Below are 16,551 nucleotides of genomic sequence, written 5' to 3' on the forward strand. Positions count from 1 at the left end.
AGTATATATTGTATACAGGATTCTCCCTCAGAGGGAAATGTAAGGGATTCATACAATGGTGCATTATTCTATAGGCAAAAAAGGCAATTAAGTAGGGCATTATGATAGTACCTCCCGTGTATTGACCACAGCTGCCAATTGCAATCATTGGACGGCGACGATGCTTGTGTGGAAACACCCGTGTGGACCGGCGCCTGTTTAATGTCAAATGGCTGTGAAGATTGGTGGCAACCAAGCACACCACTCGCGAATCTGTTCCGCGTGTCTGTCCGTGAATCGTGACGTCATTTGCGATAGTTAATGCCATAGCAGCAACTGCTCTGTCCACATGAATAAGTGAATGGTGAAGGCAAATCGGAAAGAAAAAGAATTGTTTAATACATGTCAGTACATCAGTTCGCGCGTTTCTTGACAATAGGCACCAAACATAGTGATCTTGGTACCTCTCTTTAAACAGTCTAGGTTGTATTTTCATCTCCTGGTCAAGGTTACGTCTGTCTGAAAAGAAAAGGTTGAAATTTAATGACAGTAGAATAAGGACTGGATGTCTCTCACAGGTGTGACAGACATGGAACAAGCATCTTCTCGATGTGTAAAGTCTTCAGCGCCAAGTTGCATGTTCTGCTGATGAGAGCAGTGTCGATTAAGCCTTTTGCGGGCCCTACACAAAATTTAAATTGGGCCCCCTTTAAATAAGTTGCTTCTAAAGAAATGTTAAATAACGTCACTTAAAACTTTTATTAATAATAGAGAATATAAGTACTAATACAATATTAATTGTATAATAAAAAAGTTTTTGGTATAACGAATGAATATACAAAAAGATATATAAGAAGCTGGGCCTTTCCGAATTACATTTGTCTTATTTGTCTATTGGTTAGTCCGGCACGGGCTAATAGATTTAAAACTCTTCAACTTCCCGGAAAAAGTTGTACCAATCTGCCAGCGTGTAGATTGGCCACGTGGCATTCGTGCACGGTGATGGTGACCGACTTCTGCTTCACCCACAAGTAAATCGTCTCATCGTCTATGGAATACAAACAGGTCATATGTATTATATTATTTGATGTGATCTAAATGAAAAAAAAACAAAACATGGGGTAAAAGATAAAAAATACTGAAGATTGTAAGTACTTTTCGTGACCAACCCAAATATATTTTTTGAACGGAGAGCTGAGCGCCTTCAAAAAAGGTATTGTGGGTGAAAGTAAGACCAATGGTGCCACGGTCTACCAGACTGTACCTCCAGTCCGTTTTTGTTTTTTGTTTTTTTGTTGTAGCAGCTTTCACAGTGCTAGACGAATCTGAACTTGTTAGATGAAGCTGGTGCATTGTGCTTGAAATTTATGAGAAATATTGGGAATAAACTCGAAAAACAAGCGCAATATAGACAAATATGATTGGCTTGAAGTAGCTATTTATGAATATTAGAGAGGTTGCGGCCGAAGTTCAAACGTTAAAGTTGTACAGCAAGCAAAAGTACACGTTTGATGTTTGAACTCCAAGTCAAACACGTTGCGCCACACGTTCACGTCGCGCACTGACTCATGGATATTGTTGAAAAATGGCCGAACACATTTAACAACGACGAATGTTACTAGCGAAGATAAATAAACAAATTAAACTATTTTAAAGTATTTATAGAATGTTTAATAACACTAAATAATTATTTTTAATTAGCGTCGTATCTCCTACCGTACGATAGGACTACTTCATACTTTTGTTCAGGGAAATCCGAAAGCAGCTCGGGAAATTATTTTTAGAAAATTTACAAACGTATTACGCTGTTGATGGTAGAAGATGCCGTGGAAGAACAAACCTACCTTAACCTTTTTATACTCGCGGCCCACCAAATATTTTATAATTTTTTTGTGACCCCATTTTTTAATAATAATTTATATTTGAAATTGATAATTTATCTATAATAAATTGATTTTTTTATTATTGCTTTATTTTTTATATAATAAATGTAAATCATAACTTTATTATTTCATTATCTATTTAAATAACATTCAAACTTCACAATTAAACATGAAAACTCATTAATTTTTAACAGAAAATAAAATAAGAAACATGTCCATAAATCGATCCAATGTCGATGCTAAAACTAAACTAAAACTAAAACGCCCACTTGTGGTAAGGATTTTGCATATCTTTTGCAAAAATATTTAAATTTTCAAAGCCTACTATTTTTCCTAATTATTTTTAAAATTCCAAGCATTAATAGTTTCTTAAAATTGCTTTGGAATAAAAGAAGTAAATACTGCGGTGTAAGTAGCATATTTACATTTATTTCTTCTGTACTAACAAAGTTGTATGTAGGAAGAAATACAAAATAAATAAATAAAAACTAAATAGGAAAACTTTATCTTTCTTCTTTCACTTTTCAATACGATATTCGGATTATACATCAATTTTCTTTTTATTATATTCTGAAGGAAATTTTGCATAATTTGGCGGCCCCCGGCAAACTTCTTACGGACCCCCAGGGGCCGCGGCCCCCCTGTTAAGAATCACTGGTCTAGGGTCCATTCGTATTCATTTGTTCGATAAGCCAGTAAAAACTGTAGACTTCTCTAAATGTATTTTTAATATCACAATTACATTCCGAATCGCTAGCCACGATATAAGGGCTAAAATTAAAAATAAATTATAAAAACTTACTCGGTGAAATAAAATGTGCGGTGGATATACATACCTGGTACAATGTATTGTTCGATTGTATTAATATACTTTTAAAGAAAATTATAATTAAAATATAGCTTTGTAAAGAAACGTACATAAAAATAACATAAAATATTCTTTACTTTTTAAATCTTAAAGCAATCCACTTAGTCAAATATCTTGATACGAGTAGCTAATGGATGGAACTAGTGACGGTCCAGGTAGGTGTGTAGTGAGTGTGTGCGTGCCAAATCCCGAGGGTGCCGATACCGGTCAATGTCAAATGCCTCTTTTGTCGCATTACTAGTATATCTCAAAGGACGCCACAGGGCTGTTGTAAATTTTAAACGTTTCTCACCGTAGCTGTAAAAATCTAACTATGTTAAACTTAATAGTCATTCGTTTTCTAACTAATTCGTTTTAATACCAGGTGTACACGGAAATCAGTTTCCCACTGTACCGAGCGAGTGATTGGTTCTGTTAAGCTTTTGTTGAAGTAAAATTCTGGCTCTTTCAACAGGGTTTTATTTATGTCCCCATTCCCTAATCTCTTAATTATTTAGTCACTTCTTAAGTAGAAATAAGTCGAAACCAGTTACTTTGTACCTGAATATCTGTAGTCTTGGGAAAACAGTGGAAAGACAAATTTTTATGACAACGGATATATAAATCGTAAATTTAAGGAAAATAAATTCTAAAGCTTTTTTTTTGTACCATTGTATGTACTGTACGTCTCATTCATTAAATTTGGTTGTAAATGATGCTGCCAAAGTAACAGTTAATTTTTAACACTGTACTAGAATTGTACACGTTTTTTCTGCATCCCCTTACAGATGGGACATACTAAATCGTAATGTCACCGGTTTAACATCGAAATCCGTAAGTAATATAAGATGGGAGAGCGGAATAAACGCGGAATAAATATATCAAATATTTTAATGGAGTTTTTTTAAACTCCTGTCAACTATACAGAACTATCATAAAAACGTGCCAGTAAATTCCTATCGGTTGGGTTAAGTTATAAATCTAGTCTACGGTGGGCAACCCTTTTTATAACATGGGCCAGAATAAATTTTACGTTTTTTTCCGCGCCGTAGTAGTTAATTGACGCCTTCTTGTGACTCGTAATTTTTTTAGTCTGCAAATATGAAATAAATAAATAAAAAGTTAATTACTACATTTATTTCTTTTATCGTTTTCGAAAATTACAAAGAATTGGAAAAATAACTATTAATTAGTTATTTTTCCAATTTAATAATCTATTAAAGATCTCGCGGGCCGGATAGAAACTTTTCGCCAGCCGTAGCTGGCCCGCGGGTTGCCCGCCGTTGATCTAGTCTCCTCCTTATTCACATAATCGGGCGACGGTGGCCGAATATCTAGCAGGCGGCTAACAGCCCACAACCGCTCCGGGATATAAAGTCGCGTACTCTTTACGCGTGTGTCGCTTCTACCAGCTAAACCGTGACGTTTGTGCTATGTAAAGCGCATGCGCCAATGCCTATAATCTGGCTGCTTGGAAGTTGACAGGCAGGCGGATAACAGCCCACAACCGCTCCGGGATATAAAGCTGTACTCTTTACGAGTGTGTCGCTTCTACCAGCTAAACCGGGTGAGGTTGGTGCTCTGTAAACTGCATGTGCTAATGCCTATATAATCTGGCTGATTGGAGACTGACCCGGTTTCGACATTCCTTTCGCCACCGAATTATTCGAATATACAATAGCAATCTTATCGTTTTTTTTCACATGTAGTATAGAAATTTGTAAAAGATACATAATGCAGTTATAATAAAATATTAATTTTAATTAATTCAAAGTACGTTAAAATATGAAAATTTATATCTTTAGATAAGCTATTATGAAGACAAGTCATATGGAAAGTGCTACAGGCGCTTCCATCGCTTGCAATGAACGAAATTGAATAATTAAATCATTTCTGGATTAAAATCGTCTGTTTCTTTACAATGTTATTCGTAAATGCTAAATAATCATTATTTTAATAAAATACGTCATAATCTTAACTCCAAACACAAAAAATAAAGAAGTTTAGGTCGAATTTTTACTCGCCATGCTAGACGTAGCGAACGCCATTTTCAACCTTCTAGAATTGCCAGATGGCGGCGCTTGACGTCCGACGTTCACGTTTTAGGCTGAAAACGTCGGCCGCAACCAAGGTCAATCTCTCACGAGATATAACACACGACCTCCTCTATCTCCCCACTCTTTCGACCTTTAACCACCAAAATTTAACAGCATCAATGTCCCTTATACACAGGCTATCATATCAAATTTCATATTTTAATCATTACTCCATCCTGTGACATTACACGAAATAGACCTCAACACACACACACACATCCACGGAATATATATATGTATATATATATATTTGTTTCTTTATATATATATATATATTTGTTTCTTTGACGTTTTAGGTTTAAGAGGTCTCAAAACATTGAATTATAAATTGCACATAAAATTACTGCAGCTAAATAATTTTGTAAATAAATAAATAAATAAAACGCTGCAATTTGAAATACAGTATTTACCAAAGTTATAAAAATCTATAATAAATATATAATGAAGTAAAAATTAGATGTTGATGACAATGTATTTTGGTATTTTAATTACTTAGCTCACTAGAATTTTAGAAGTTTTTTTATTTATTTGGATAAATTCCAAAATTATGGGTTTAGCTACAATTTTTGTAATTTTATAGATATTCTCCAGACAGACAAATTTGATCTTTTTTGAATGTTTAAAAAATTGCATTACGAACTTTTTAAACTTTACAAAGAATCAAACGAGCATGATCTAGCGCAGAGATGGCGAACCTTTTTGAGTCCGCGTGCCGTATAGTAATCATGTTTATTGGGCTGCAGAAATGGCAATGACAGATTTCAATACAATTTCTTTAAAACCTCGAACAATACCTACATAAAAATGAACAAATAATGCATTGTTTAACATTACTACAAAGAAATAATAAAAAGCTTTTTCACTATTAGAATGCGCTGCAATTTTTCTCTCGCCATAAGCCTATATCAAATTGTGATATTTTCTTTATTATTTAAAGAAATTCTGACTATTCTTTTACCCAATCCAAGATGGACAAAACACGATTCGTCGAATTATCGTAGAAGCGAAAACAATGGATTTGTTATCATCGATACTAAACGGAATCCACACAGATATAGAACGTTTTTCAATACACGCTTTATCGATGACAAATATAGCAGTGGCGTGCCGTCATTGGAAGCGGTGGAAGCGCCGCTTCCACCTTCCAATGAAGGACCTTCCCTTGTATTTTCTAAAATATAAATTCTCATATTTTAACGTACTTTGAATTAATTAAAATTAATTTTTTATTATAATTGCATTATGTATCTTATTAGAAATTTCTATGCTACATGTGAAAAAACGATAAGATTGCTATTGTATATTCGAATATCAGTGGCGGAAGGAATGTCGAAACCGGGTCAGCTTCCAAGCAGCCGGATTATAGGCATTGGCGCATGCGCTTTACAGAGCACCAACCTCACAGGGTTTAGCTAGTGAAAGCTACACACGTATAACGCTTCCAATTTTATATCCCGGACCGGTTCTAGGCTGTTAGCCGTCTGCCTGCTAGATATTCGGCCACCATCGCCCGATTATGTAAATCATGAGTAGACTAGATTTATAACGTAACCCAACCGATAGGAGTTTACTGGCATGTTTTTATGATAGTTCTGTATAATTGAAAGGAGTTTAAAAAATCCATTAAAATATTTGATATATTTATTCTGCGTTTATTCTGCTCTCCCATCTTATATTACTTACGGATTTCAATGTTAAACCAGTGATATTACGATTTAGTATGTCCCATCTGTAAGCGGATGCACAAAAAACGTGTACAATTCTTGTACAATGTTAAAATATTAACTGTTACTTTGGCAGCATCATTTACAACTAAATTTAATGAATGAGACGCACGAGGTACAAAAAAAAGCTCTAGAATTTATTTTCCTTAAATTTTTATGACAACCGATACATATCATAAAAATTTGTCTTTCCACTGTTTTCCCAAGACTACAGATATTCAAGTACAAAGTAACTGGTTTCGACTTATTTCTACTTAAGAAGTAATTAAATAATTAAGAGATCAGGGAATTGGGGAAATAAATAAAACCCTGCTGAAAGAGCCAGAATTTTACTTACACAAGAGCTTAACCCAACCAATCTCTAGCCCAGTACAGTGGGGACTGATTTCTTCGTAATATTAGATAATAAAGACAGAAATTTTTCCAGTTCAATGAGAGTGACTAAAAGTTGTAAATTTACGTAGATACTGGTCCTAAAACGAATTAGTTAGAAAACAAATGACTATTAAGTTTAACACATTTAGATTTTTACAGCTATGGTGAGAAACGTTTAAAATGTACAACAACCCTGTCGCGTCAGTTGAGATATACTAGTGATGCGACAAAAGAGGCATTTGACATTCACCGGTATCGGCATCCTTGGGATTTGGCATGCATGCACGCACTGCACACCTACCTGGACCGTCTCCGATTCCATCCATTAGCCACTCGTATCGAGCTATTTGACTAAGTGGATTGCTTTAAAATTTAAAAAGTAAAGAATATTTTATGTTATTTTTATGTACGTTTCTTTACAAAGATATATTTTAATTATAATTTCCTTTAAAAGTATATTAATACAATTGAACAATATATTGTACCAGGTGTGTATATCCACCGCACATTTTATTTCACCCAGTAAGTTTTTATAATATATTTTTAATTTTAGTCCTTATATCGTGACTAGCGAGTCAGAATGTAATTGTGATATTAAAAATACATTTAGAGAAGACTACAGTTTTTACTGGCTTATCGAACAAATGAATACGAATGGACCCTAGACCATCACTGACGCGCAATTAAGTGATTGCCCCTGGAAGTCGGCTTCTTACAGAAACACAGCTTCCCTGTCATCAAATGTCACGGCACGCCACTGATATAAAGTAATAAAATTGTTACTTGTTCTTAAAATGTAATTCTAGAAAAATCTAATCAACTGTTAAATTGTAAACTATAATAATTAAAAGTCTTGAATCTATCGAACATCCTTTTATATTATTTATTCAGTACAAGGAAAACCTGTATATAGGGGCATACGACTTAATATTACAATCAACCAATAACAATTACGACACAAAATAATAAACTGAAATTCAGAGTAAGTCATTCTCAGTAATCACGAACTGAAGTCCAGATTTTTGCAATCGTTCTAACAAGGAAGTGTCTTCGAAAGCAGAACCGGGTGTTAATACTCCTCCACTAGAAATAAAATTAATTAATGTTTATATATGCGCAAGTTAATTTATAATTCTTTCGTAAAATGTATAATGCAACCTGGTTTCAGCGGACACTCTGGAAACAGAAAATGCCCTTATAAGATATAACCTTGCAAAATATTTAAGGTTATAGCGGTGCTTTCGAATCACTTTTACAAAACTAAACTGCATAAAAAATTATAGAAATGTTTTTATGCGATAATTAACATAATTTTCTTCGCTATTGCGTAGTCGCCATTTTTGTTTGCGGTGCTCTCTATAGGCAGAAGACAGATGAAACTCGGAAGTTACTTTATCGATTGGTGTATATTGCGTACTTCTCAGATAACAATTAACATAATTACTGTAATTTAACATTGGAAGATCCAGTATTTCACACGTGAAGTGTTGGGATGTACTATCTAAAAATTGAAGTACCGTACTTCATTTGTAAAGTTCAGGGAGAGAAAAATCCTAAGGAATGATGGCAGTAAAGTATTTTATAAATGATATTTATGAGAGTCACGTTGTTTGTCGTAATGTCCGCTTAATACAGAGATTTTTAACACTAGAAATAATAACTAATTTTTTCAGTTGTCTGCAGAAGACAGTGTCCTCTTAAAAACAAAAATGCTGTCAATACGACGAGACCGGATTAGTACAATGTCCGCTAAATCCAGGTTTTATTGTTTACATTCTAAGAAATCGTTGAAATATATTCAAAAGATTTAATTTATCTTAAATAGCTAAAGGAGCAAGTTAATGCAAAAATAGCAAATTATTTAACTTGTATTTGAGCTAACATCCACCGTAAGAAAGAACAGACGTATGTATACAATTATAACAATTTGATCATTATGTACGAAATTTGGACACTTTTAAAGCATATATAATGTGAAATTTTTCGTAACAAATGTATTTACGTGAGATTTTCTTATTAAATTACATTATACGGTTATTTTCCCTCAAAAGTTATTTTCTTTTGTAATTTCTTTAACAGAATACATAAACTTTGATATTTACCTTTCTGGCATTTTTTCACTCTCTTTTAAACACGCAATACCAGCATTAACTAGACAAAGCGAAGTAACACGAAAAGCATCTGCAATTCAACATTACGAAATAAACTTTTAAACAAGAATACAAACAAACAGGATATTGCGACATAAGAAAATATACTTACCTCCTCCATTTAAAGTTACTCTCATACATCTGTTAGGTGAATTAACATGTTGCTCATCGACACCGAGTTTATCTTTCCATCCTTCTGCCCAATATACAAAAGTAAACTCGGATTCTTCCATCTGCATACACATAACAATTCTATATTATACACATATATATTTCGCATAAGGATAATCCATATTGATCATCCATAGACGAATACCTTACATAAGATGAACCTAGTATAATAAGAATTAGAATGAGTGTATATTGGGGGGTCGACTATGAAGCTTAAACTAAGGAAATGTTTAAACCCTACTTTGATTGAATGTATCAGAATAAAGATGTTAAAGGCCACGATCGGATTAAACAGAATCCTTCAAAAAATCATTTCGTAATTTAAAAGGAAATTCATTTGAAGAAAATATATTCTGGCATCTATTTTGAAACTTAAAAACAGAAAAATTCAGCAATTACTACTCACGTAATTTAGGAAATATTTTGTTAAGTTTCGAAACATTACTATCAGTAAAAGTCGTAAAAGACTGGAAAAGAAATTTACTATGGACATTATATAATATGCCTTTATTTGTACCTGAAAGTAAAAAAACAAATCCAATGAAAAACTTATATTATTTTAAATAAAAACTAATATATAAATAAATATAATTACGGGTCTTTGATTTTTATAATTATAATTATAAAGTTGACTTCGTAATGACACTGTTTCGTCGCATCCCGGAAAAGGTAAACACCATTTACCTATTGATTCACTTTTAGAGAGGAAAGGTCTGAAATATATTAGCAGTGTATTAACATAATCGTTTATTAAAGGGGACAGACACCAATGAAGTTATGAAGCTTTCGTCTTCTCTAACTATAGTATTTAACTTCTTTTATTTCAATAAATATGAATGCACTAACATATAGACTTTTTATATTACTTTCGTCAGTTTAAAAACCCACAACTAGAGTTAAATGTAAATACAACGAGTTAAGAATTGCACAGAAGAGAAATCAAGGTTCTGTAATACACATTTTACCAGAACTCGCACTCCACGTAATATACCATTTTCTCTTAGTTGGACCTTAATATTTTAAATTAAAAATGGAAAATAACAACAGAACACCATTAATAAACAATATAATTTACAAATTCTTAATTATGATATAATAGGCTTAAATGTAATATTCAAACATCTCATTAGATCTTAATTTATTTACAACCTTTTCCTCAAAGGATAAGAAAACGTTGGCACTTTCTTGAAGATTTCCATATTCAGTTGTTCTCTGATGTTCTTTATTTTGTTTCGGTTCTTAAAGCCGTAAATAAACGAATTTGACAGTGCTTTAAGAGTTCCAAAAGTAATATTTCGGCGCTGAAATTGTAACTCTATTATTATTAACATTTTAAAATTATCGAATATAATGTTTAATGATTTATATGCTAACTACTGTTTAATATAATGAACGATTTAATTGTTGAACGACAGATTATTACTTATAAATACAGTAATACCTCGGTTTTCGTTGACTGGGGTTATCGTCGGTTTCGGTTTACGTCGATTTTTTCAGCGAAAAATTGGTTCAGATTTCGCCGATTATTTTCGGACGAATTATCGACGAAAACCGAAGTATTACTGTACAGACATTCCTCGACTTTCGGACCTAACCAGGTGGGAACGTCACTCATGGGAGATATGCCAAAAGTGATACCTCACGATAGGACTTTCTATGAAAACTGGCCTCTATTTAGATGTTATATACGTGAAAAAAACTCCGATAACTCCACGTGAGATGAGAATCCACGACCGACTTCCAGTGTTCAGTGGTTCTGTCCATGTGTCCACTAGTGGACCTTTCGACTTTGGAAATTGGACAACTCGATCTTTTGAATAGAATACTTTAATGCATCCGAATCGAATTCTCACTTTCGTATATTTGCAGACCACAAACAAAAATTTCGAGCTATCACGCGATGACGTGATCGCCAATTTCGGTTTCGGTAATATTAATTACAATCGGTTTTACTAAAATTAATTGGCGATTCTAGAGCATCAGCCTATCATTCTAGAAATCCGGCCGGCCCGTTGTGAGCCTGGTCAATCCACAATCAATATGGTTGAAAATGCCTTCTTGATCCCATAGGAAAATGCCCTCCATCAGCCCCATAGGGCTGAGGGAGACAAAAATGGAGGAAAACATGCAACTCTATTGTTCGATTTTACTTTACGTTTTAACGAATAAAAGTCGAGGATTGTCTGTAGTCGGAGTAGAAGAAACACGAAATTTTGAAAACTTTATTACTCGTCCTTTTCGTGCTAAAAGAACACAAGATTGAGCAGGGACAATTTTTGTTCTGCCCCGCCAAAAATAGCAAAATTATTACAGTCTCTTTAGTGTCTCGATACTTTGAAAAGTATAATTTGTATACACAATAAAACCAGGATGGAAAATTAACTAATAATTGTCTTAGTGTTCAAAGATGAATTATGAAGATTTTATAGCTTCGTGTTTCTTCTATTACGAATATTTATTAATAATTCTTCCATTCTCGTTTTATTGAATAAAAAATTAATAAATTTGTATAAATAACAGTTAAATTAATATTAATGTTTAATAAAGAATTGTTATCTAATAAAATTTCATTAAAACAATACGCTGTAACCAATGGCGCCCGTACATTAAGGCCTATACTTTCGTCTGTGTTACCCTCTTCCTATTCCCTACGGGGGTCCCAAATTTCATTATCAACAAAAAACAGAAAATTCATCTTATTCTCCAACCATAAAAGAAACTAATGAACGATATTTGTCCGTTATCGCATTCAACTTCATCGTATGTTGACCCAAACTTGACTTCTAAGACAAGAAACGTTCCTTCTTTTCAAGGCAAAGTTAGCCCCGATTGCAACCAATACCACCTGTGGGAGCGCTGATCCTACGTTGAATCATAATCTGAACCTTCTTACATAATGTACGAGTATGTTGCGCTCTTTTATAGCTTGTGCCCCCTTTCATACAGTTTGCGGGCGCCACTGGCTGTAGCTTTCAAAATAAAACGAATAATAATTATACAGTAATTTGCAACGAACCTGTCTTCCATAAGTAAATTCACGATACGTTTCTACAGAATTTACATCACCTGTAAATAAATAAATTTATTATAGGCCTAATCAATTGTCTCTTCAGACATTTAATTAGCTAGAATTGCTCATTATCATGCAACTGTGAGATTAATATCACGTACGATAACTCGATATTGTATACAGAGGCATACTCAACAGGTAAACAATTTTTTAATGTGTTTCATACATCCAGATGTAGAAAACTAATGACTTTTGATGTAGCAATTATTCGAAAGTTATAGTTAATTATAATTAAACCTAACTTTTTGATTCTTTTATTGTTTACTGAGCCCTTTACTAGACTTGTCACAAGCAGAGGAGGACTGGGACATATTTTGAGTCTGGCACATCAGGAACACCGGCCCCTTTTACAACAAAATGCACTTATATCAGAATCGATAGATAAACTGGTCCTTGCGCTATGCGCTAAAGTACAGTTAATGTGTCAGGTTGCCAATAGTTGGCGTTAGAGTCGCTGTTAGGCGAGAAGAAGTTTGTTTATCTATTTGATTAGTAGGTAGTTTTTCGTTTTCAAGTACTTTCGTGACTTTTTTCTATTGTTCTGTCAAAAAAATCTTATTCGTAATTACATTTTAAAATTTTATATCATGTATAAAGAAAGAAAAAGTGTATTTGATTTATAAAACGTTAATAACATGATAATTTTAAATTACAGATGAGGATGTGGATAAATCGAAAATATAAATATTTTCGATTTAATTTTCCAGGTTTTAAATAGATATCTGTTTCAAACTTACAACTACTATCATTTGCGTTAGTAGTTGTATTATCGAAAATATAACTATTTTTGCTATAGTAGAGATAGCAGAGACTTATCGCAATACTACTGGTAACATAAATATGACACTTCTATCATTAGAATGCAATCTTCTATCATTTTAATGTTACCGATAACTTCGTGATAAGTCTGTGTTATTTCCACTATAATATTTGAGATATTAGTATCAACAATTTTCAAGACAAGAAGCTCTTTTATAATGTTTAAAACTCATATTGCTACATATTGTAAATGAAAGTTTTGTACATAATGTTCTGTGTACAATCTATCTGTTTAATAAATAGATAATGGTAAAATAAGTAAATAAATTTGCATTTTACTGTTTTGTTTTATTACATACTAGCAGACCCAGACACGCGTTGTTGTGGCTCAAAATGAATCTATTATAAATGTATAACACTTCCTCCGTGGGGGGAAATTCAAAAAACCCCTTCTTAGTGTACATTCTCTTGACGCACCCTATTAAAACGCAATCAAACACGCAAAAAACCGCATGTAAAATAGTATAATAGAAGCCGAGTTCTTCACGGTAAGCCTTAATCCTGTCCATCTCCCCCCTTGGGGGAATTTCGACATGTATATTATATAAAATCACCTGCGTATTCGAATGCAACGTTGTGTCAAAATTTCAAAGGAATCGGTAGGAACAAACGAACGTTATATTTTATTTATATAGATAGATAGAAAATGATGTGCTTTAGTCCATTCTCACAAAAAAGCAAACTTAGGTCGTTGGAGTTAGCGCCATCTGTTGGACATAAAAGCCTTAATCCATATAAAAGATATTTTTGAAAGGGGAAATGGTGGTCTTCACATATGCCAGAAACCTTCGCGGGAGTGTATTAAACAACTTTCCGAAGTTTCATGGGTTTCATGGCAATCGGATAAATGATGTGGTAATGCATGAAGGACAAAGACAGCCAGACACATTCGTTTATATATATATAGATAATAAATTATATTTGTTTCACTTAAAGAATAGTAATTAATTATTTAAACTAATTCAGCAATTATAGATATTTACTATTTTTTTTATTAACTTACCTTGAAATTTTCTTTTAATTAATGAGATTCCCAAATCGCAGATGATACTGCCAAATCCACAAGCACCAAGAATATATATCCCTTTTCTTTTAGCCTCTTCGTGATATTTTAATTGCATTTGTTCAAGAAACTGTAATTAATTTTTTATTAATAAGAGTCAAAATTTTATTAATTATTATTTCCATCCAAGTTTCTTACCATGGATTCTTCAGCCACATCCAAATAATGGGTTTTAGTAACAATACATGTCTTAATGACAGCTTCGCCCAGTAAATAGAACTAAATCAAAGAATACATAATTATAAAGAAAACTAAAAAATAAACGAGCAATTATTTATTGTGACATCGTCACAATGCCGGGCTGCAATTTTTAATTTATTCAACTTAAAATATATGTTTTTCGTCTCAAATTTGTATTGTGGTGTCTTGCTCCTGTATATTATGCTTTTCTTGATAACGACAGCCATGCTGGTCATCTATATAACTCCGTCGAGAGAAAATTCTTAAATTGAATTTACTCTATGTCATTTCCGGTGTATATCAGAAGTTCGTATATACTTAATTGGGAACTCCTGCCCCTAAGCTTTCCACATCTGATCTCGACTTTTATCTACTATCACTGTTCTCGAAATTAAGAAAGAACAGACAAACAGACGGAACTTATAGGTCTACAATCTTTTAAATTGCAGCCCAACAAATTTGTTGAATACTTACGGATCCTACACAATTCAACAGCACTTTAGTCCTTTTGCACATATTTAATATCGAATTTTCACTATTAATATCAGCGATGATTGTGGGCACATTATCTATTGTTTCTCCTGAAAATATTAAATAATTTAGTTCAATTAGTTTCTATACAGTGGGGTAACGGGGAGATGGGACCCTTTACCTTCGAAAGTAAATTAAGAAAAAATCGCTAGTGCTAAATCTACGATAGCGTATGGGTTAATAATAATACATACCAAGAGATTGAAGATACTTTTGGGACTCCTTTATTACACTTTTTAATTTGTTCTCATTTCTGGCCGCTAATGCAAATTTGACATTTTCACGCTTAGAAACTTTAGCTAACTCTTCGAATACATATTGTCCCGTCATTCCGGTAGCACCAAAAACAACAATATCAAATTTTCTGGTATCCATTTCGAAATACCGGCTTAATACAGTACTTCGACTTAGCAGGATTGTGGTATAACGTGCAGAGTAGAAATATACAGAGGAGTTACTCCCGTTTACCACAATGTTAACGTTTATAAGCTGTAAAGATTCCCAGATAGTATGGACTAGTGTTGAACAAGAAAAAAGCACCACGTGACATTTTGTACATTACGCCATGTTTATTGATATTGTAATTTATATTCTGCGTGCCGACAGCTGTGACTGTGTCCTTGTAGTAACATTATCTAGCTTATTGTTTATTTTCTTTGAATGTCGATATTTTTGGTGTTTAGCCAGTTTGCCAGCTTAGCAGATGATATTATCAGTCATGTTTACTTCATCTTTACGGAAAAAACTGATATCATCATTAATTAAAGGAAAATTTCAAGGTAAGTTAATAAAAAAATAGTAAATATCTATAATTGCTGAATTAATTTAAATAATTAATTACTATTCTTTAAGTGAAACAAATATAATTTATTATATATATATATATAAACGAATGTGTCTGGCTGTCTTTGTCCTTCATGCATTACCACACCATTTATCCGATTGCCATGAAACCCATGAAACTTCGGAAAGTTGTTTAATACACTCCCGCGAAGGTTTCTGGCATATGTGAAGACCATCATTTCCCCTTTCAAAAATATCTTTGTATATGGATGAAGGCTTTTATGTCCAACAGATGACGCTAACTCCGACGACCTAAGTCAAGGTCTGTATAAGAAGGTCAGGACACGCTCCCGTGATTTTATGCGGCAGCGGCCATGTTGGGGCATATCGATAGAGATCACCATACGTGGTCCCTGCGTGAGTTGACTATTATTACGTACATACGTACTCAGAACGTTAAACAATGGGTTATTCTGTGGCACCTAATTGTAAAAGTAAGTCTACCGACCTTCGATTGTTTAGATTTCCTGCAGATAAGCGGAGGAAAGCGAAATAGGTGCAGAACTGCAGACGGGATAAGTGGCAGCCAACTGAACATTCTAAACTATGTGAGAGTAGTGTATATTATGCATTTTTCTATAGGTACTGTCTTTGAGATGTACACTCAAACCTGTTTTTATGCGGTGGATAGGGACCGCAAAAAATGTCTCACGTAGAAAATAACTCAAAACCGTACGAAATAACTAGGAATTGCTTTTTTAACTCCTCGGGCCTTTTTCTGCAATCCCTGATGGGGAAAAATCCTCTAAGAATTTTATTTTTTATATTAATTAATTATTTCCACTTAAATACCAACCTAACATTAAAAAGTTAAAAATAA

At 33.4% G+C, this 16,551-nt stretch overlaps 1 protein-coding gene across 1 annotated transcript; it reads right to left on the minus strand.

The window, feature by feature from the left end:
• Nucleotides 1-7,762: 7,762 nt before the first annotated feature.
• LOC136984922 (lipid droplet localized protein-like) lies at nucleotides 7,763-15,375 on the minus strand. The gene is made up of 11 exons (XM_067282061.1): nucleotides 15,083-15,375; nucleotides 14,832-14,938; nucleotides 14,316-14,396; nucleotides 14,118-14,247; nucleotides 12,242-12,291; nucleotides 10,375-10,526; nucleotides 9,821-9,938; nucleotides 9,632-9,742; nucleotides 9,167-9,287; nucleotides 9,007-9,085; nucleotides 7,763-7,987 (listed from the first exon to the last, which is right to left on the minus strand). The coding sequence occupies exons 1-11, from the start codon at nucleotides 15,261-15,263 to the stop codon at nucleotides 7,882-7,884; spliced, it is 1,236 nt and encodes a 411-aa protein (XP_067138162.1). The 5' UTR covers nucleotides 15,264-15,375; the 3' UTR covers nucleotides 7,763-7,881.
• Between the last annotated feature and the right edge of the window lie 1,176 nt (nucleotides 15,376-16,551).

The sequence above is a fragment of the Centruroides vittatus genome, unplaced genomic scaffold (assembly GCF_030686945.1).
Source record: "Centruroides vittatus isolate TY-2023 unplaced genomic scaffold, ASM3068694v2 contig_941, whole genome shotgun sequence".
Classification (NCBI taxonomy): domain Eukaryota; kingdom Metazoa; phylum Arthropoda; class Arachnida; order Scorpiones; family Buthidae; genus Centruroides; species Centruroides vittatus.